Genomic DNA, 23,656 nt, shown 5'->3' on the forward strand with positions numbered 1-23,656 from the left:
TAGGTAAACACTTAGTGACTGTAAATTACTGTATATGCTGCACAATTTGTCAGCCCTCCTTTATCTTGTCTATCAATAGAATAGAATAGAGACCACCATAGGATCACTGATCAGATATTAATTAGGTTGGTTTTTTTTATATTTTACTATATATTGTAGTATTATTGTAACTGCAGACCTACACGGTGGACCAACAATGTAGTGGCTGATAAAGTGGTCAGTAAGTGTACATAAGCTGTAATGTCAATCTACTAGTTTTTTTTCAAAATTTGCTAGATTTGCTTAAAGTTGACATAGCGTATTAGGTTTGTATGCTGATAATACAGTATATGGCATTATAAATAGTTTGTTATATAAATAGTTATTATATAACAAATTTTCATGTGCAAATTTTGTTTTATACAGTGCAATCTGTGTGTAATTTTAGTTGTTTTATCTCTGCGCTCCAGCAAACTAGAATGAAACTTCTGAGGTTCATGTGCACAATACCTCGTAATTTTAATACAGCTCTTTTAATATATAGCCCTCATATTTTATGTGACTAAAAGTGATTAAATGGTTGGCTGCTCAGTTTTTTCTGTATATAAATACAGTGTAGAGTAAACTGATTCATAACTATGATCAGGTTAGAGAATAGATGCACTTATAGCACTTTAATATATTAAAATGCATAATATTCCTAGTTTTGGCCTTTCAAGGCTCTGCAACTTATTAGTGCTTAGTAGTGCAACTCAAACAAAGGATAAACATTCTGAACATAAGCATGTTGACATTCCCAATTTTTCCTTTTCCCTAACAGGTCCTGCCAGTATCCGCCCAATGAAAAACCTCACTGCCATCGCGGGGCGGGACATGTTCATTCACTGCCGCATCATTGGCTACCCCTACTACTCCATCAAGTGGTACAAAGATTCCAACTTACTCCCGTTTAACCATCGCCAGCGTGCCTTTGAGAACAATGGCACATTGAAGCTGTCTAATGTGCAGAACTCAGATGAGGGCGAGTACACGTGTTACGTTCTGGTGGATCCTGAGAAACAGATCCATAGGAGCGTCCATGTTACTGTAAAAGGTCAGCTGGCAAGAAGTGCTTTAACTTAAAAAGCAAGTTTTGCTTAATTTATTTACAGGTTCCAGCAACACCTCAGTTTATTCCATCACATGTACATTTATTCCATCACATTATAAGCAAAGACAGTTTTGACCAGGGATGGCTGGTATAAATGGGCTAGCACGGCTAATATGTTTTTCGGAGATTAAAAAAAAGACATTAGTATATGGTTTATTTTTTGGCATCCACATCAGATTATTTGCTGGTAACAAATATTATAAGGGTGGATTATTTTGGATTTTTGCAGAATTAAGCACAATAAAACCATCAACGGTTGTAAGAAAAATACACCAAATGGTATAATGAAGCAAGGCTGCGACTGATTTCTTTCTAGCCCAGAGTGTAGATTCATACAGCCTATCAGTGACAAGTCATGTCAGATGATTACACAGAGTGAAATGCAACCTAGATTTGGTATCTGTTTGGGCAGATATTTTTGTATTGCTTTATTGACACATCCATAAAGCCTGGATTATACTTGTTTTTAACTATACATATATGCAAGATTGTTGCTGCACATATCCTGTGTTCATCTGAAGCATCACTTGTGCACATCTGCAGAGATTAATGCTACGTGTCTGCATGGTGCAATACCAACATAAATAGTGGGGGCAGTATAGCTCTGTGTGATACTATGTCCGTAAGTGACTAAACAAACTAGCATGGTGTCTCAAACCAAATGTTAATATACTATTTTAGATAGTTATTGAGTACTAACACTAACCGCTTTGCCTATTACAGTTAGTGTTTGTGACATGCTGATGGGACTGAGCACACTGGAGGCAGGTGTAAGAGAGAGCAGGGCTGTGTGTGTGTGTGTGTTTTGGAGTGTGTGTTTTTTTTTGTGTTCCATGCTCAGAAAATGAAATTAAAACAGAACAGAAATCAAGAAGGCTATGTAGTTCCTCTGTGCAGAGGAGAACAATAGCAAGACAGCCCATTCATTACACACAGGTGTAGTCACTCATTCATTACCTGCTCATTCTATGCAACTCCTGCTCCTCTTCACAGCTGGCCATGCCCCCACTGGAGAAACTAAAATTACAGTAGATAGACAAAGCACAGTCTAATCAAAGTATAAATTACATAAAATGAAGTACCACAGAACAATAAGCTTAGTGGGGTTTTTTGAAGGGTTATAGCTTTTCTGTTTACTATGTTTGGTATTTGGAGGAAACATGGCATGAACCGAGTAGGGCATTACAGACATGAATAATTTGAAATCACAAATGCAACTGCCTTTCCATCTTTAAGTGTAATCGTTTACCTCACATCATTCTTATTATATTATCACTTCATGATATATTGCATTGCTCAAATCATTGAGCTATTGAGAGATGTTAGATTTTAGCTTCCCGTCTAATATCACGACCAGCTATCATTGGTTTTGACAAAAAGGACAATGTCTGTAATTGGTTATAACACACTATATTGTTGTAATGGTTTATACATAACACCATAATCCAGTCCAACTTATAAATCATCACCATCTGTATGCTCTCAAGTAGCATCGCCAGCATACTCTCAGTCATCTTATTACTCTTTTGAGTGGATGCCGTCAGTGATGGAAAGAAAAAATATCTCCACGATTGAGTTAGCTAATTTGTTCATGCTTAAAATTCTGAAGCAGCTAGGAGGGAATCCCTAGAGTCCATTATCCCCACTTTGTTGTGAATTAAATAAGCAGTGAAGTGCTGCTTTAGTTCAACGTTATTTTAACTCATTGATTCTCGCGACAGGCTGATGCACACCATGGCTGGGTCCCCTGAGAATGCATTATGCTAAATTTGCCAGGAAAGGAAATAACCCTTTTATAGTTGTCTTTTTCCTCTTCACTGCTCTGCTTCTCCCCTCATTAGCTCACATTATGCCTCCTCCTCTGTGAAATCTGCAGATTTGGAGCCACAGTGGCTTGTGTTACAGGCAGAGCGGGACCTTGTGGTTGAAAATTGCCAATTATCTTACGTGTGACGACATGTACTTGGTGTTTGTCTCGTCATTGCGTGTTATGATGGTTGTCATTGCATTCAGTGGTATATCCTTATATATAGCTAGAATCAGGATTTTTAGTGGTTCTAAACATACACCATAATGGTATGTTATCATTAATTCACCACAAATAACCAGAAAATTTCATTATTTTAAAACATGGAGTAAGAGATAAAACAGTATTATCTTACAACTTGTAAATCTAAAAAAGTTAATAAGACAAAAAATGCAGGTTGCTGTGTCACAGAGAAACCGCAAAACACAAAATCCACTATCCTGAAGATTTTCCCATGGCAGAAAACGTAAAGGTACATCTTTATGAGCTAACACTCCAGACTCCTTAAATGTTAAGTAAACATCTCCTTACAGAAAGCCTCACAATAGCAACAATTATACATTTTTTTTTCATTAAATAAGAACACAGTTGAACCTGTTTATTGCTAATCTTAGATTATGTGCAACATCTGCTTTACAAGTCCCTGTGAATTAAACGTTACGATAGAAATGATAAAGTATTACAACAAGTGTATTTGGATAAGCCTGCAATTTGTCCTGCAGCTACCAGAGCCATGCTGGTATAGAAAATTAATTAACAACGTCTGACCAGTCAGATTTAAGAGTTCAACAGCACTGTGGTATAAATACATTTTAACCATATTAACATTCTCTATCAAGTTAATTGCTCTCTCTCTCTCTCTCTCTCTCTCTTTATCCACCTCTATGACAATTCCATCTCAGTTCCGCCTCTGATCCAGCACTCAGACTCCCAAAGCGCCTCCATAGGTCAGAGAGTCTTCATCCCCTGTGTGGTGACCTCCGGCGACCTGCCCATGTCCATTACCTGGCACAAAGACGGCAAGCCGATCAACGCCAGCTTAGGAGTCACTATCGACAATATCGACTTCACCAGCTCACTGCGCATCTCCAACCTGTCTGAGATCCACAACGGGAGCTATACCTGTATCGCCCGCAATGAGGCAGCTGCTGTGGAGCACAGCATTCAGCTTATTGTTAAAGGTCAGAGGTCAAAGTTCCAGGTGACAATAAGCTAAAAGATCAAGTTTGCAAGTGCTAGATAATAAATAATTCCTTACAGAGAATCTGTTTAATATAAGTCCTAGGTTATCGAGCATCCACCCTACAAGTTCCTGTGAATTAGTTGTTACTTTACAAAAGATAACATATTAGAACAGCTTCATCAGTAGAAATGTGTGACGTGCCTGGCACTACTGCCAGAGCTGCTTTTATAGAAAGTTCATCAATACCTTATGATTAATCTGAGTTAAGAATTCAACAATGATGTGGTAAAAACAATAAAATAGGGTATTTCAGTTTTCTGTAGCATGGTATATCTTTATATTGGATATACATACCTGTATAATCTCAGATGTGGTTGATGGTTCCTTATTTATATGTTTATTTGTTTGTATGTTTGTTTCGTTTGTTTTCCACAGTCCCCCCACATTTTGAGGTGCAACCTCGGGATCAAGATGGAATCTACGGGAAATCTGTTATTTTGAACTGCTCGGCTAAAGGAAACCCGATTCCTACAATTGTGTGGAAACATTCTAAAGGTAAAAAAAAAAAAATCTGTTGATGAAAAAAGCAATGAAGATGTAAATTAAATTAAACTATTGCTAAACCACACTGTGAGGCTGAATTAAGGCTGGTGAATATGCAAATCAATGACATTATTTTGTCATATTATTTGGATGTTCCATGCTAACAATACGAAGGATCTTGAACTAACCATTGCGGCTTCTCTTTCAATGCTTGACCTGTTTACGGTCTTTCATAAGGAAACCTCGTTCACTCATTTTTGCTTTGTAGCTGAATTTAGAATAGCCGATATGCACCAAAATATAGCAATCCCAAATAACCTGCTCATGGAAAATCACAGAAACAGAAAATGTCAACGCTACTGGTGAAAGTCACTTTACTGCTCAGTATGAAAAATTATAGAAATAGGGCTTTAATAAAAGTCTTTCAAAAGAAGTGGACAAATCCTTAAAAAACAACACTTAGAAAACATTGTATTACTCAATAAACACTTTCGGGAACAGTTTTGCACATTCGCTGTCCACTTTATCAGGAACACTTAGGTACATGCAATTAGTCAATCAGCCAATCATATGGCGGCAGTGCAATGCATAAAATCATGCAGATACAGGTCAAGAGTTTCAGTTAATGTTCACATCAAACATCAGAATGGGGAAAATGTGATCTCTGTGACTGAGGCATGGTTGTTGGTGCCAGACAGACTGGTTTCAGCTACTGCTGATCTCCTGGGATTTTCACTCACAACAGTCTCCAGATTTTACACAGAATGATGGGAAAAACAGAAAACGTCAAGTGAGAAGCAATTCTGTGGGTAGAAACGCCTTGTTGATGAGAGAGATCAGAGGACAATGCCAGACTGGTTTGAGCTGACAGAAAGTCAGCTCAAATAACCACTCTTTACAACCACGGTGAGCAGAAAAGCATCCCAGAATACACAACCCGTCAAACCATGAGCCTAGAGCTGGACAGCTGAAGATTGGAAAAATGTCACCTGACCTGATGAATCTCGATTTCTGCTGTGACATGCAGATGGTAGGGTCAGAATTTGGTGCCAACAGCATGAATCCGTGGACCCAACCTGCCTTATGTCAAAAGTCCAGACCAGCGGTGGTGGTGGTGGTGTAATGGTGTGGGGATTTTTTTTTTAGCACACTCTGGGTCCGTTAATACTACTCGAGCATTGATTGATTGCCACAGCCTATCTCAGATTTGTTGCTGACCATATGCATCCCTTTATGGGCACAATATACCCATCTTATAATGGCTACTTCCAGCATGATAAAGTACCACAACTCAAAGCACAAGTTGTTCTAAGACCAGGACAATGAGTTCAGTGTACTTCACTGGCCTCCCCAGTCACCAGATCTGAATCCAACAGATCACCTTTGGGTTTCGTAGACCAGGAGCAGAAATCTGCAGCAGTTATGTGATGTAATCATGTCAGCATGGAAGAATTTCAAAGGAATGTTCCTAACACGTTGTGGAATCCATGCCATGAATACTTGAGGCTGTTCTGAGAGCAAAGAGGGATCTTACTTATTAGTATGGAGTTTCTAATAATGTGAAATGCATCCATTATAGACACCAAAACTAGATTGTTAACAACAAGAGAACACAATTGAAAGACTGGCAGAATCCACACAGATTGAAAGAGCAAGTATTAATGAGGAAGGCATATTAACCAACTTACCCAAATGGCTTTCTATGCCTGTAGGGCTTCTGTGATTAGGAACGTTAAATACAAGAGAAATAGGGAAAATTCAACTCGTGCAATGTCTATTTAATTATAGAAACAGTTCAACATTTCTTGTTGAATATTGACCATAGCAGCCCACAGCCAGCCCGGTCAACTTTACTGTGGCACTGGATTTGGTTGCAGTCCATTGATATTCATAAAAATTCAATCTCCTAATATAATACAGTATGTTAGTATGGCTTCACTTAAGAAAATAATACAAAATCTATACAGTGAAGTGTAAAAGTTTCTATATTCTTAAGATAAAATCAGAATGACAAAGAAAAGTAATCTATACCAACTAGGCATTTACTTTATTAGGTATCATAGATGTTCCTTTATTAGCTTGAGTAATAAAAATACTATATGTAAAGACATTAAATATAAACAAAAGTTCAGTTCTGTATGAATATGACTTAGATATTCTCTATAATTTGTATGTTATTTTTGTCTTTACTACTTCCTCCAACTAGGAATGGGTGGATCGATACTGAAGTATCAGTACTTCTGGTTCTAGTGTTTTTTTTTTCCTATTATAAGAATATCAATGCTGTGTGTTTATATATATATTTTTTTTATCAAAGACATTGTGAAAAATTAATGTTTTCAGATGTAATAACAATGTGCAGAATAGAAACTACAGATAATTCCAACACCATCTGCCACACACACACACACACACACACACACACACACAATTCAATTTTGTTTGTATAGTGCTTTTAACAATGGACATTGTCACAAAGCAGCTTTACAGAAAATATAAATTCAGGATATAAATTTTAAACTTATACATTTAGAGACGATATGAAGAAGAAACCTTGAAAGGAACCAGACTCAAAAGGGACCTCCTCCTCTTCTGGGTGACACTGAATAGTGTGATTATAAATAATTCCCTTCCATAACTGTGTGCAATATGGTCAAAAAATGCAATTGTGTAACTAGGAAATTCATTATAGTCTTAACATGAAGTCTGTTTTGTTGAAGATATCAACTGTTCGCTGATGGACACTTCAGTGCAAAACTGGTCATGACAAATGCATTCCTAAAGCTATTATGGCAGTTAGTCCTAAGCCATCATAGCAAAATTGTTCAAAGCCATCTTCATGTCCATGTGGGGCCATCCTCAGCAGCAGCAAGTAGATTCCAAGTGATGAGAACTCCAACCAGGTCTGGAGAGCAGAAGGGGTCAGCCTGTGTAGAATGACAGAGAGAAAGAGAGAGAAAGAGAGGGAGAGGGAGAGAGAAACACGGATTATTAGGTATGCTCATTGTTACGTAATGTTAAGGACAATATATTGTACATTGTGGCAAAGTGCAAGCAGGGACTCCGGCAAGACTAGCTATGACAGCATAACTAAAAGGGAGAGCCAGAAGGTAACACAGACAAGAGGGCGCCCTGGGACATAAAGCGGCCAGCCACTCCACCCACACAGAAGTCAGGCAGGCATACAAACAAAACCTCAGCGAACTCAAGCTCTTCTGAAAAAAAAAAAGGGTCAACGCATTTCTGTTGTGCTTAAATCAATATTTATTAAAATATAAAATAGAGGTACATTTTTTTCCCTTTCCAAAAACCATGGCTGTAGCAAATCTCTCCAGTCAACCGTATGTGACTCCACTGATCATACAGATTGTATGGAAGATCTAAACATTGCTACTGTGATGGAATGCAGCTGATTTGGACCAAAACGTGTTGTACGAAATCATGTGATGGGGTTTTCTTGCCTTCTTGTTATGCTGTGTTCCCAGGAGCGGGAGTTCCTCAGTTCCAGCCCATTGCGCTGAACTCGGGATCTCGTGTGCAGTTGCTGGAGAGAGGCTCACTGCTCATCAAACACGTGCTGGAGGAGGACAGTGGCTACTACCTGTGCAAGGTCAGCAACGACGTGGGCGCTGACATCAGCAAGAGCATGTACCTCACCGTCAAAAGTAAGGAGCCTCACCCAGCTGTGTGTGTGTGTGTGTGTGTGGATTGTACATTAAGTGAAACATTGCATACATTAGGTAGATATGTTCATAATATTATCCAAATGGGTATTTAAACTTTTATTAAATCCTCTGCTAATTACTGAACAGAACATGAGAACACTAATAATTACATTTTCTTGATTACTGAAATGTGATACACAAAATCTTTGTATATGATAATCAAATAAATATCACTTTACAGTTAAAGGGGTTAGCACTGTGTTTCATACAAATGATTAGCACTTTTCCAGTCTGATGTTTTGTGTGTGTGTGTGTGTGTGTGTGTGTGTGTGTGTGTAAAATTACAGTGCGGGCCTGAGGGCAGTTTTCCGCACCGTTGAGTGTTGTGGATGCGCTATTGTGCTCCTCAGTAAACTGCATTTGTTAAGGAACAGACTTACATCCCCTCCATTACTCCTCCACAACTCAACACAACACTGATAGCTCCTCTGCCATTACAGACAGAATACAAAAGAAGGATGTTTTTTTTTTTGTCCATAATTCCACTTTCTCATCATTCATCCAGCCATGATCTAAAACTCTTGCGTTGTCACTGTGTTTATTAACACCATGATGGCAATACCAGTGAGGTGTAACTTAGAAATTTGTGGTTATCTTGCATAAATGTGCATTGATCAAATATTGCATTTTGGAAGTTTTAATAAAAAATTATGACACTTAGAAGCTGTATATGATTGGCTGCTTGTAATCAAAGTTTGTAATTATTATAAAAACACTGACAATACCTGTGATACCTCAAAAAACATGTGTAATGTATCATAATATCAATATTATAGTTCAATGTTGATATACCTAGTTTATAAATAAATAGCTTTTAGGGTATGCATATTTACTGCATAGAATTTTGTGCTATAAAATTTTAGAATTTTGTAAAAATCATTTAAAATGTCATGATAAGTATGAAATGTTATAGTTACTATAAGCACACCGAAATTATTTAGTTTCCACTAACAGCATGTCCTGATGTGTTATATTCCTCTTATGCCACAGCAATATACCGAGGCCAACAGGTTTTTTTATTTATTAAATTACAACATACATCATACTTTTGATCCATTTATACTTATATTTTATGGAATGTCCACAAAACAAGTTAGGTGTTTTGTGGCTTGTCATGCTCCTGAGAAACCGGAAATAGTCTTTTCCGTGTTGTCCTGAATATTTTTATCTCTGACTGTTACAAAGTGCTGATACTGGAGACTCCTTCCAAATTTAATTTCAAAATTTTTTTCTACGATTGTAATCTGTTTACGTGGAATGTCCGTGTAAACACATTACAACTGAATGAGTCCCTGTGAATGAGTCGTTACTATAGAAACCATAACATCATGCATTATGCATTAATATAACCTGGGATTTGCGTTACAGCCGGAACGACTGTCAGAGCTGCTCATGTATAAGGAATAACACATCTCAGCCTGTGCTATAATACGAAACTCATTTGTGGATTCTTATTTGCCAATCATTCATTTGTTTAATTCATGAACAACACAGTGTGCTTTTTAACCATTTATAGTTACATTTAATGTTATGGAATGTTCATGAGACAAATTAGTTCCCACTTACATTGCAACAGCTGTAAACAGTTCTTCCCTCACCAGCCTCTCATGTATTCTCTCTGTTGAAGTCAGAAAGAGAAAAAAAAAACACAGATTGTCCTGGGTACTGATACTGGGGACTCCTTTCCTAAATGTTACATAAATGCCTCCTTATAGAAAGCTTGACAATATCAACGATTATATGTTTTATCTTTATTAAAAATGTTGCCACTTATTATTAGCTTTAGATTATGTGGCATATCTGCTATACGAACCCCTGTGAATGAGCTCAGTAATATAAAGCTATCATTTATGTTACAGCCAGAACTCCTGTCAGAGCTGCTGTCATTAAAAAAATTATTGCGCACCTTCTGATTCAAGAATTCTAAAAAATTAATCACCACCTTCTCACAAGAATTCAACAGCGTTGATATAAATTATATTAGCTTAAATTGTTCAAAAATTAAGACGGACGTATTGATAAGGACTGGACGAGCACTATTTTTGCCCTTATTCATCGTGCTGTCCTGTAGGATTTTTCTTCTTTTTCCTCCTTTTTTTTGCTTTTTATTTTTTTTCCTTCTTGTTTTGTTTCCTTTCCCGGCTGCTCACTGTGAAAGCTCTGTCCTCCGCCTGCAGTATCAAAAGGGAAAATGTGCAGCCTGTGACCAATTGTGCATGGAAAAGGGGGAATCACTTTGGCATGGCAGCGTGTTACACACACATAGACTCACACACACACACACACACACACACACACACACACACTTACTGCCCCACCCAGCATGAAGGAAAATGCATTTTACTGCACTCCATTGGACAGCAGGGAGGAGGTTAGGTGATACCATGTGAGTGTTTAGGAGGGGGTGGAGAGGGTTGTAGATGGCCAACTAAGGCGCAGTGACGTGGCCTACTTTTCCCAAGGTGCCCCTGCAGCTGTAGTAAAGAGAGGGTATTTCATACATCTCCGCTTCAGAAGACTCGACAGTGGAACAGATACGTCCACCAGAAACACATCACACTGATTGATTCTGCTGTGGCATGAATGTAAAAAGAAAAAAAAAAAAAAAACAGAAAAAATTCACAGAACACATAAGTGCTGAAAAAAAATTAATCACATTATTTAAATGTGTAAAATAGTATATTCAAGGCAGTGATTTAATTTCAGAACTTTCCATATACTGTAGAATCCATTCATTAGATTCCAGTTGTGACAAAATTTGAAAATCGCAGACCCCCTGGCTCTGACCCCCGAGCTCTACTGGGGGTCTCGCCACCCACCCCAAGCATATTATGTCTGTAATGACTGTATATTTTCTCCACATTGCATGTATATTTTCTGAAGGTTCTATTTATTACCTATATTCTGATCTGTGCTCAGGTGTTCAGAAACTAGCATGTACCTGTGAATTTGCCTGTTAACACTGCTAAAAAAAGAGCTGTACAGATTTCTAATTTTCTCAGGACAAAGTCAAGCAACTTCCCAAACTAGTTACCATTTATTTCTTACTATCCCTTTTTGGCCTTTTTTTTTGGGGGGGGGGGGGGGGGGGGGGGGATTCTCAGCTCCAGATAGACGTGTACACTTCATCCTAATCCTCACATGGCTTGATATAAACTTGAATAGCTGTTAGGGTGCAGTTATTCTTTTCACACCACCAGGTGGCGCCTTGCCAAAGCCATGGAAATGAACAAAATACTCACAGTGCCCACTGGTGGTATGGATGCCCCACTGACGACAAGTGCTTTAAAATAAATAGAAAAAATTGGCATTCAATAATCATGCATTAATAGCCAAACAAAAACAATTAAGCATGAGAATCAGGAAATCACCATCAAAGCCAAAAAAGAAAAACTCACAGCAAGCAATAAGGGTAATTCCCATTGTAAACCAAGTTAATTAATATAATGGTATTGCATAAATCAAAGCTAATAGTTAGTCTGTGCTCATCCTTCGGTCCGTGACATACAGTATCTCAGCCTTCCAGAAGCCTGGCGTGACATTTTTATCCCCACTCTATGGAAATCAGAAATGATTGGTTGATTCCAATTATGCTGGTGGTTAATCGGACACACACAGCCTTCTGTCCTGCTCCTGAAAACCTAACAAGTGTGTGAGCTTGCTTGGCTGCATCTACCCAGACACAGATCCAATTATTTTTTTGTTATAATCTAAGATTATAAGACTTTTATCTCCAATGACCCATTAACAATATACAATACACTGTGGTAGGAGGTGGGGTTAAAGTCTTAAAAATAAATAAATAAAACAGACATCAGTATAAAATGTATTTTTTGGCTTCCACATCAGATTGTTCTCCGTTAACAGATGATGGCACATTTTGGATTTTTGTGGAACCAAGCACAAGAGCACCAGTGGTCATAAGAAAAATCCTCAGAATGGTATGAAGAGGCGAGGCTATGGCTGATTTCTTTATAGCCCACACTGTAGATTCGTGCAGCCTATCAGTGTCAGTCATATTAGGTGATAACACAGAGTGAGTCCTAGATTTGATCTTGATTTGAGCTGATATTTTTCAGCCCGCTTCAGTAACACATCCATAACATGTTTTTTTTTCTCCTTAATGCTTTTGGAGGACAAACTAGAAGTAGTTAGACTATACACACATTGCCTAATCAAAGTACAAGTTACACAAAAGGACAGATGCCAGAAGCATAAGTTTTTTTTTATTATTTTATTTTACAAAAAGTTACAACTTTTCTGTTTGCTAGTAAGGCACTACAGATTTGAAGCTCTCTAAAAAAATAAAATAAAAAAAAATGCAGCCGCCTATCTGCCTTTTAAGTGTGCATGTATACACGTATGTACAGTTTGCCCCACATCATTCTTATTATGAGCATTCCTTTCATTATCAAGCTATTAATATATATTAGACTTTATCCCTCCATCTAATATCATGACATGACACACATTAAACACAACAGGCATTGTGATTCTCTGAAATAAAACGGTTCTTAGAAGAAGGCCCTGAGGGTTTCCCACTGAATTAAATGGAAGTTGATGTACGTTGCTATAAGAATCTCTGTTATCCAACAAATTATCCTAAGATATGTAACTACCAATATGAGCTATTTGTTGGAATTCTTAGCTACATTCGGCCCTGCACTATCATTTAGATCTAGTGGCATTTCATGCTTTTTTTTTAACCCCTAAACTTCTGGGGGCAAAAAGATCTTCCACCTCATTGAACAGATTGTAAAGGCCAGTGAAGAGCACACACAGAGATGAATAAAACCACTCAGTGATGTTACTCTGTGTGTGTGTGTGTGTGTGTGTGAGTGTGTGTGGACGGGGTTATTTGCCTGTCTGTTGCAGTTACTTGAACCTTCTCTGTGTGTACATGATTATGAAAGGACCTTATTTTACCCTGAGGACCTATTCTGATCATATAAATCACATTCATATGCAAAAGTTTGTATACCCTTAAGACAATATACAGAAGATGAGTAAAACAGACTGTGCTGTTATACGAAAATAGTCCATGCCAGGTTGGTGTGCGATTCTGCTTTTACAGGAATGATTTTCCAACTATTACAATTTTTAATTTATTACTGAATGATGCATGACACTTTTACATGGTTTGTAGTTATTTAATGTTACGGAGTGTCCACTAGACAAGTTGGGTCCTGTTATCGATTACATCATAGCAGCTAGGATTTACAGGTCATCCTTCATGTAACACAATCAAATAATCTAGGTTAAGGTTTAAATAGTGAAAAAGAGTTGCATTTCCTTTCTGAATGGTATTTTTTCCATTTTCCCTCTGGTTTCCTTTCTTTTATATAAATTCTAAAGTAGAGTTCATTGAACTTTTTTTCTATTCAAACTATGAGGGAATCAAACCTTTGCTGTACGTAATAGTTTCTTAAGGTTCCTAGCAAGCATTTATTTGTTAGACTATTGCAAACAGCACTGGAAATCATTAGTGAAGATATCACGTTGATACAGATAGCACATGTCTTAACTCCATAAATTTCACACATGGCCTTCCCCATGGTCCTCCGTAGTTTGTTTAATAGTTACGTGGTGCACTGGCTGCTGAAACAAATAAAAGAAGACGACTTGATGTGAGGTTATAGCTGCCATCAGCGCTCCTCTGTTTTACGAGCTCATAATATTACTAGATATTAAAAATATACATCAACTAAGCTGTTATGGGAATACCATTTAGCCTCTGCTTGTCTGGAGCCCCATTTCTGCTGACAGTGAGAGCTGAATTGAGATTATTAGCAGTCTTTTGTTGTTAGTTGCAACCACCTCACTTATTATGTTAGCTGTCAGGGAAGGAGAATTTTAAGTTTAGCTGAAGATTCTGTCTCTCACTGAGTTGGTGTTTTTGTCTGTGCTAAAACATGTCATATATTGGAAACCTGTAAATCTTTTCCAGGCATCTAATTGGTTACACTGAGAAAATAATATATTTTTTGTTTGTTTTTTTGTTTTTATATTGTGTTTAGAATTATTCATTTTTGCAGTCAATTGATTGTCATTTCAATCAACAAATTGCTGGGCTAATATTTTATTTTTGTTATATAAAATGTATAGTTTTTAGTAAATTTCATAGAATTAAAGTTTATCACGTAATGGTTTTAGGCTTTTTTACTGATCCTCTGTTTGATGTAATGTTTCTAGTTAAAATGACAAGGGCTATGAAAGTAATGGTCATTATAGTTCATTCCTTGCATTTTGTTTTTTTTTTCCACAGAGATTACATATTGAGGTGTATTTTGTTTACTAGATTATAAATAAAACATTAGCACTTACAGTTTCATAAAGAAAATCATATTATTTGCAGTTACATTATAATCATGCCTTCTAGGTATTTGTTGCAAGTCTCAAGATCATAATTCAGGGTTTTGCTGTTGTTGTTGTTGTGTTATTTTTTATGAAAAAGTACACTACTACTAACACCTTATCCTTTCCTATTAGTTGGTTTATGCTGTGTGTAAAACGTATACATTTTAATTTCACTCAAAATAATTCAATTTTAATACTTATGTAAATTTACAGCGTTCACTCAGGTATAATTTTGATTGCACTTATAATTGTGACAATACCCATCATTTTCATTAAGTACAACTTCTTGTACTTTCTACATTCATTTTGAGATTTTAAATTAGGAAACTGATAACTTCTAATAGTTATCTTTAGACATAAGGCTGGAAAATACTTGAGTAATTGTTAATAGTAATTTGTTACTATCCTTAACTAATATTTTGGTGTATTTTTACTTTACTTGAAATTTAATATTTGTGATTTTACTTAATTAGACTACATTTTCCAAGAAAAAACATACTTTGTACTCCTTACACTTTTATTTAGACCTTCGACATACTCGTTACAAATCTCAAAGATCTCTTCTTCTATGATTTAGTCAATGACTGTACACTAAGTATGAATAGGGTTCCCATGCATTTAGTTAGATTTCAGTTTAAAGCATCCAATCAAGTTAAACAATGTAGAAAAAACTATCAAGAATAGTGTCAATATCATCATCTGCAGTGGCCTTCTCATGCTTTTCTTGCATTATATATATATATATATATATATATATATATATATATATATATATATAATATTACAAAGATGTATAATATATATTATTACCCTTTATTAAAGATAAATATATACTATCATGCAGTGGATGTCGGGAAACCTTTTATTTTTTTGTCAGTGTTCAGATCTGATCATGAATTCTAATGCCTTTTATATTTTATATAATACATTTTCTTCTCATTATTATTGTCTAAACATTAAGTTTTAAACAATATTTCAGTAGTGTAAAGATGAGTAGTAAAAACACTCTCAGTTAAACAGTAACATCTAAAGAAGTTTTTTTTTTTCCTTAAATATGCTTCACTTAAGTTTTACAGTTGTTTTGCAGAATAAATGATTCAAACGTGTTCTGTCCCGTGTCACCACTGTGTGGGGCTCAAGAGTGAATAAGAAATTAGACTTAAATGTTCATGGGGCTCATGCTGACACACTCGATCACATCAGCATTCACTTGCTGCATAAACCTCCCCCCAGCTCCTGCAGGAAAGAGCAAGCACTTTCTCTTATGTGTGTGTGTATGTGTGTGTGTGTGTGTGTGTGTGTGTGTGCATGAGTCAGAAAAGCACTTGTGTACATATGCATTCTCATGTGAGTGTGTGTATCAGAGTGTGTGTACTGTAGTGGAAGAAGGGCTACACGTAGGATCCAAAGAGCACTCATCATTTAATCATAGCTGTGCTTGTTGGTGATGGAGAAACAGCGAGATCACTCTGTTTCTGCTCCAGGATAACAAGTTCTCCAGCAAAAAGGCAATCTTTTTGGGTTTAAAAGTACATAAATAATGTTAAAAATATTTTTTACATTGCTACATTACAGTGCTTATGTGCAGGTCATAATAATGTTTGTTTTAGTTGAGTTTTTGAGAAGGATCCCTGATGTAAGTGGTAAATGTTATTTATATTACGATAATTGACATATGATGTATTTTAAAGTAGGTTTTGCAAATGTGTAGCTGTACACTTGAACAGGGTTAAATGGACATCATTTGGACATACATGAGGATTAAAAAGGTTTACACCTCCTGCCATTTTAAAACATCTCTAAAAACAATTACATTTCTTTTCATATAATCATACTAATGCTGGAGAAGAGCTCTTATTTGGCCCTTATTCATCAAATCTGAATACTGAATCTGAAAAAAGATACTAAATTGTAGCTATCAGGGTAAAACACTTGCCATTAATGTGGTGGGTGCATTCAAGGGTGCATCATTAACATTTACATAGCTGATGAAGTAACTGCTGTGCACCTTTAAAAGTAATCGGACCTCCGGGATCACAGCTATACCTTTGAGAGGACGTTTACACGCTTTGTACTGTGAAAAACAAAAACTGTTTATTTCCTTCGTTCCTGACAATTTTCGTAATTTTGCCTCTGTACACCACCACAATGGATTTGAAATGAAGCAATCAAGTGGTCCAGTAACTTTCTTGTAAAGATGCTGCACACTGACAAGAGGTAGAAGGCAGCAAAACAACAGAAATAACAGAATAAGAGAAATGATTTCAGCTGACACATCTTTGACCTAGATCACTCAAAAGGTAATTCCATAGAGCCTTGCTCTTGTGTTTTTGTGTCTTCGTTCTTGCGTTTTGTTCCAAGGCTAAAGTGGATAAACTACCACTTTTGACAAATTGACCTGATAAAGAGGTCATTTTAAAATGGAAAAGGTCAAACTTGCTGTATGCAAATTAATGTGTGCGCATGAAATGATCATTTCATGCAGAAACTTTAGTGACAAGGTGCCACTTAAACCATGAAATGAAATATAGTTGTAGTATTGGTCATCGAAATAAGAATTCTTTTTCTCTTCCAGTGTCTCACTCTCTGTCTTTCCCTCTCTGTCAGTTCCTGCCATGATCACATCCTATCCTAACACCACTCGAGCAGAACAAGGTCACATGACAGAGATGAGTTGCACAGCACATGGTGAAAAGCCCATCAAGGTGCGCTGGGAGAAGGAATCCCACATCATCAACCCTGACATAAACCGCTACGTGGTGAGCGTCAAGGAAGTGGCTGATGAGGTCATTTCCACCTTACAGGTGAGCAGTAGCAGTGTCTGCAGATCACAGATTACAGAATGCATCGTCGTGACCATATATGGAAATGCTAGTACGTCCTTAAGTCCATCGTTTTTTTCTGTTTCTTCAAATAGATCTTGCACACAGTCAGAGAGGATTCTGGGTTTTATTCCTGCATTGCCATTAACTCTTACGGTGAAGACAAGGGAATTATTCAGCTTATAGTACAAGGTAAGGTCTCTGCAGTTCAAGTTTTTTAAAACAGTGATTTTTTTCATCATCATATCATGCAGTCTGTTATCAGTCGAAAATATTTTTAAATGTTGCTGGGGGAAGTATTCAGAATCAGTGAGTTAGGTCCAAAGTTATCTATGCCGGGAAAGTTACTCATATTCAGAATCGAGTTACGCAATTGCTTAAACTGATTTTCAGGGTTCTCCTCTCTGGAGGGTTTCCAGATTTCTCTTGAATATAGACATCAGAGACAGAATAGACACATCACAGGCTTTAAATACCTTTTACTGCCTTTAAACACTTAAAAAAACGGGGGGATAGAAAATGAGGACCTTGCATGTTTTTGCTTTGCTGTCAATATATATATATATATATATATATATATATATATATATATATATATATATATATATATATAGGCAAGAGACATTTTAAAAATGAAAAATAAAAGAGACAAGACATTTTGGCATCAAAATAATATTTTGAATATAATACAATTTAACATAAAGGTATATTTTTCTGTAAATATGTATAACAGTATTACATTTTTTTTGTCACCATTATGCCATGCTATGATTTCCATCAAATTATTAGATCAGAGCTTAGCTCTGCTTGCTGTTTCTATTTTCCCAAAGTTCTCAATTTTAGCCCCAACAGGCTTTTTTAGAGTTTTTTTTTACAACAAATAACTTATACATTTTTTTTTATTTAAAGTTTGTGTTATCAGCATCTGAACAGCCACAAGTATTCTTAAAGCTTATAGGATGGGATGTGAACATTAATGGCTTCTTTTCCCTATTATAACCTTAGATCGTCCGGACCCTCCCGAAGTAGAAATCAGAGAGGTGAAAGATCGAACCATTGCGCTTCGCTGGACAATGGGATTTGATGGCAACAGTCCGATCACAGGATATGACATCAACTACAAGAACAAATCAGGTACAAGAACATAGAACTATACTGCTTCTAAATATGCAAGAATTCCACATACACTAAGTAAATTTGTATCAGCCTCAGTGTCTTTTGATAATTGACATGATTGTTACTGAGGACAGGAAATGGTGTCAGTGTGAATGCTTTGTAGCATAACTGTGCACTTTTTCCCTACAGCCTCCTGGGCATTGTCCCAAACCACCAAAGACGTCTCACCCCAGCTGAACCAGGCCACCATCATCGAGTTGCACCCTGCCTCCACCTATAACATCCGCATGTTTGCTAAGAACCAGATTGGAGAGAGCCGGCCCAGTAACGAGCTCACCATCACTACAGACGAAGCCCGTGAGTGGCTTTTCAGCAAGCATGTTCACGTCCAATGTGTCCTACTCTTCCCCAAGCAAAGTCCTAACCTTTATAAGATATGCTTTATAAGATCAATTGCAAAACTGCTCTTAGTCAAGCAGACACCAGTCACCAGTCTTATAGTTACTTAGTTTAGAATATAGGCTCTAAATTCTTTCGTTACTTTAGTTAGAAAAATTACACAGACATACAGTGAAACCTAAATGATAGTAATTGTTTTTAAATGATTAGATTTATCTTGTGTATGTTCTGTGCGTGTGTGGTTGCTTTCCAGTTATCAGTTCTGTGAAGTCTGTTGCCATCTAGTGGAAGCTTTTATCTAAAACGCTATCTATTTTCTAACTGTGATGTTTATGGTCTCTGATTTCCTCAGCTCCTGATGGTGCGCCCCAGGATGTGCAGCTTGAAGCAATATCATCCCAGAGCATTAAAGTCACATGGAAGGTAAAAGCTCGATTCTCACGGTTGGTCATCTGTAAATATTGAGTAAACTGAGAGCAGTGCTCGTAATAGAAAAAAAAACACATTTCTCTCAGGCTGGCTGGTGTTAGCAAGCTATCTACAAATATTTCTGCTTGGCTGAACTATGTAAGGTAGACTTATTTGACATTCGGTTTTTAATTTCTATGGTACAATCCTCAGTCTTAGTGAATCGGTATACTTCATATGGCTTGGCAGATATACACAGCTGTGTTGCTGCATAATAAAGAAATATTCACCATGCTTATGTATAATTACTACACTTGCTTCAGCACAAGGGAAATAGTAAGTTCCTTATAGCAGCACCTTGAAGGACACTATTGTTTATTAAATAGCAGGAAGAAAATCTATTGCTGAGTTTAATAAATGGATAATGCTTAGTCAGTACAGTATCATATGCTGCATAATGAATATCAAATAGCTTTATTAGAGATGCTAAACTACATACGTCAATGACATGTTTCATCATTACATTCAGAACCGTAATTTAGACATAGGTGCCAGCTTTCTTATTTCTTATCCTTCCTTGAAGTGAATACCGGCAAAATTCTGTACTAAATCTTATAGCTAGCACTGTCCATTTTCCACAGAACCTTTTTTATGTCCCTTTTTACTCTCAGGCTCCCCACAAGCATCTTCAGAATGGTTTGATCCGGAGCTATCAGGTGTGCTATAGGGAATATGGTACAGGAGGAAGCGCCCAGTACAACACCATCAATCTGGACACAACAGGCGACATCGAGACCATCACTCTGGACAACCTGAAGAAGTACACACAGTATGAGGTGCGCGTGCAGGCTGCCAATCGCGCAGGAATGGGGCCCACATCTGAGGAAGCCATCATCACCACTCTGGAAGACGGTCAGTCAGGACATATCACCTGAATATCGCAGAGAGACGTGTAGATTTTACTTTATTACAAAGGTTAAGAAGGAGATTTATAGGGAATGAGATTAATTCTGAGAGAAGAAGCTATGATTGTTGTCATTTTGTAGGTTTATAATGGCACTGTAATATGCAGTTAAGGTCAAAAGTGTACACACACCCAGGCAAAAGACATTCAAACTCAGTTTTGCACTTTACACATCATGTTTCCATACATTTCTGTGTTAATTCAATTAGGGTCTGTACTTTATTTGCATAAGAGATCATTTCAAAATAATACCTAAGAGACAGATTTATTTCAGCGTTTATTTACTATACCAGATTTTCAGTTTAAGTATGCTTAAGGTCATTTTTTCTGCTGAAAGACCCAGTTGCGACCAAGTTTTGCCCCTCTGGTTGATGTCTTGAGTTGTATTTCTGGACAATTCTCCTTTCTAATAATGCCATCTATTTTTCGAAAGTGCACCAGTCCCTTTTCCACAACATGACCCTGCCACCCCAAAACACCCTTTTCTTCACATTAAAAGCATCAGTCTTTTTTTTCATACATGCGCTGATCATTACAGCCAAATAGTTCAATTTTTCTTTTATCTATCCAGAGAACACTCTTCCAAAATCACCGGCACTCTTGTGATCACCTGCAAACTTCAGCCTGGCTTTTTCTTGCCAGTCCTTCACCAAGAGACAGAGACAGTCAACCTGGTGCATGTAAACTTTTGACTCGTTGGAATTCTGATATAGTAAATTAAAGCTGAAATAAATCTAATCTACTGTTTTTTATTACCTCTAATGTGAACGAAGTAGATGCTCTAATTGGCTTGCCAAAGAGATATATGTTAGCATGAAATGTGTGGACTGTGGATGTGTGAAACCCAGCTTGAATGTCTTTAAGCTAGGTGTATGTTAACTTTTGGTCTTGACTGTGTTTATGTTCAGGAATGTTTGTAGTTTGCAGAACTATATACAGTAGAAAATGTCAGCAATTCACCATGTAGATGACAGAGTTTCACACATATACAGCATTCTGGGAAATACATATGGTAATGCAGTTTTGATTTCTAATGTTATAAAAGTGATTTGTCAATGCGCTTCCTATGCCCCCTCTCACAGTTCCAAGCCGACCACCTGAAAACGTTGTGACCACAGCCACAACCCCAGAGACCATCTCTCTGTCCTGGGCTCCTCTCCCAAAAGAGGCACTGAACGGCATGCTTCTTGGCTACCGAGTCATTTACTGGGCCAACTTACCAGACGGAGGTGAGTCAGTCCTATATCTATATACAATAATACAGGACATACAGTATATCAGCTCAGGACATATGCAGGACATGCATAAACAAACAAACCAATAAAATACTGTATATACATGCAGTTGCATATAGACTTTTTGTCAGGTAAACATACTATAGAGGACTTTGTAGGCATATATTTAATGACTGAGGCATATACATAATTGTTGCTAAGCAAAATTTGTCAGCCCTCTCTCTATCTACCCTGTCCATCAGTGTTTAGGGAAGACCACAGGGTCACCACTAACCACACATGATTTAAATATTGGTTTATTCTCACACCAGCAGTGTCACTGACATTTTAGTGTGTGTGGTGCTGGTATGTATGTACCAATCACAGCAGTGTATACAAACCTATGTTGTTGAAACCTTGTAGTGACTCTAAGTAAAGTTCTTCCATACATGCTTTGTGTAAATTGTCCTCTAGTTCTTGATTACTGTCAGCTTCTGACGGTAAGACTAGAGATGTTGGCTTAGAGATACTGGTTTGCAGACTGTTATCACTGCTGTGCTGACAATGAACCACCAACTAAATAATATCTGGTCAGTGGTGGTCCTATGGTGGATTCTTTCCACTGATGTACAGGGTAGAGGGAGGTAGGTAGGTATAAGCTATAACCTTATACAGGCCATTATGTCTACATATGACATTGGAAGCAGATTCCAGTCTTCTATCCAGTCTTATATTTCCTTTATGAATGGATTTTTCTTCATCTGATGACACTACCACTCCATGTTCAATTGCATATCATGCCCTCAGCTGATGGACAAGAAACATAATTGTGGAACTATAAAATGTGAGCAGAACTCTGAGAACTTTGGCTGCTTTATGCTAACTAGCCTGATCCCCACTAAACACTCTTGAATAGTAGGGTGGAGATGGGGAAACTGGGGAAATCTCGTTAGAGAGAAAAGAGAATGTATAGGAAGTTTTCTAGGAAGAAGGAGGAGCTTCAGGAATGGCATTTCTCCCAAACTTAAGATATTTCATAATTCCATATGTTAAGCTTGTTTAAGTATACAGTAAATTAGTCTATAGTCTGTGTTATTTAGTTTTATATACTGAAGAGAAAATAATAAGTGAAAAGTGGTTCAAATGAAGATAGTGTAAACTATAATGACTTCTAATTTACAATCTAGACACTACAGTCTAAAGCCTTAAAACATTTCACAGCTCACATATGATGCAATACATTGTTCTAACAAGAAAGAAGCACTTAAAATATTTTATACACTCATTTTGTACAGACAAGTGCACTCAAGCCTTTGACCAATAGTGGACTCCTTTTGAAATCTGGATTTTATTCATGAAGCTATGAATTTTAATTATCAAAAATCATTTCAATTGAACCAATTCAGCTGCTTCATTTCTGGTCTTCGCCTGAAGGGGATACTGTTGGTTTCAAATACGATCGAAAGCTTCATGCAGGAGATGCGAAACACCTGGTGGCTGTGTAAACCTTTAGCAACCATTTTACTGGCATGGTTTGAGTATATGGGTTCCCTTACAGGGAAGAGTCACTCCTATGAATACAAAGTTCTTCTTACTGATCACCTTTATGCTATGATGAAACATTTCTTTGCTGATGGGAGTAGTCTATTCCATTGTGGTCTATTGGTGTTGTGTGTGTTAGCAGAGAAGTGGCTCGTCTCCTAGTAATATCTCAGCGTTATCATCTTGTAATAACTATAATGACATAACATGAACGCATGACCTGACAACAAGCAACATAGTGGTAAATTTTACATGTTAAACATGGATTAGGTTTACAAGAAATAAATTTTAATTTTATTCAGCACTACTTGTTCTAGGTCCTGTGCACTTCCTTGCTTTATTACACTGTAACCTCAATACCTCAAAAGTGCGAAGTACCACTGTGAAAGTTAAATCATTTGGCCTGAAAACATAAAAGTAATTGTTTATTGTAGTAATTACATTGTG

At 37.0% G+C, this 23,656-nt stretch overlaps 1 protein-coding gene across 1 annotated transcript in view; it reads left to right on the plus strand.

Annotated features, from left to right (window-relative positions):
• The window catches only part of dscamb (Down syndrome cell adhesion molecule b), a 135,162-nt gene that overhangs the window by 94,646 nt on the left and 16,860 nt on the right, over positions 1-23,656 (plus strand). Inside the window, exons 8-18 of the mRNA XM_026941410.3 lie at positions 800-1,072; positions 3,839-4,117; positions 4,555-4,674; positions 8,148-8,327; positions 17,352-17,548; positions 17,662-17,758; positions 18,572-18,700; positions 18,872-19,039; positions 19,434-19,504; positions 20,161-20,401; positions 21,536-21,682. Coding sequence (XP_026797211.3) covers positions 800-1,072; positions 3,839-4,117; positions 4,555-4,674; positions 8,148-8,327; positions 17,352-17,548; positions 17,662-17,758; positions 18,572-18,700; positions 18,872-19,039; positions 19,434-19,504; positions 20,161-20,401; positions 21,536-21,682 — 1,902 coding nt within the window. The remainder of the gene's footprint in view (positions 1-799; positions 1,073-3,838; positions 4,118-4,554; positions 4,675-8,147; positions 8,328-17,351; positions 17,549-17,661; positions 17,759-18,571; positions 18,701-18,871; positions 19,040-19,433; positions 19,505-20,160; positions 20,402-21,535; positions 21,683-23,656) is intronic.

This window comes from Pangasianodon hypophthalmus, chromosome 21 (assembly GCF_027358585.1).
Source record: "Pangasianodon hypophthalmus isolate fPanHyp1 chromosome 21, fPanHyp1.pri, whole genome shotgun sequence".
NCBI lineage: Eukaryota > Metazoa > Chordata > Actinopteri > Siluriformes > Pangasiidae > Pangasianodon > Pangasianodon hypophthalmus.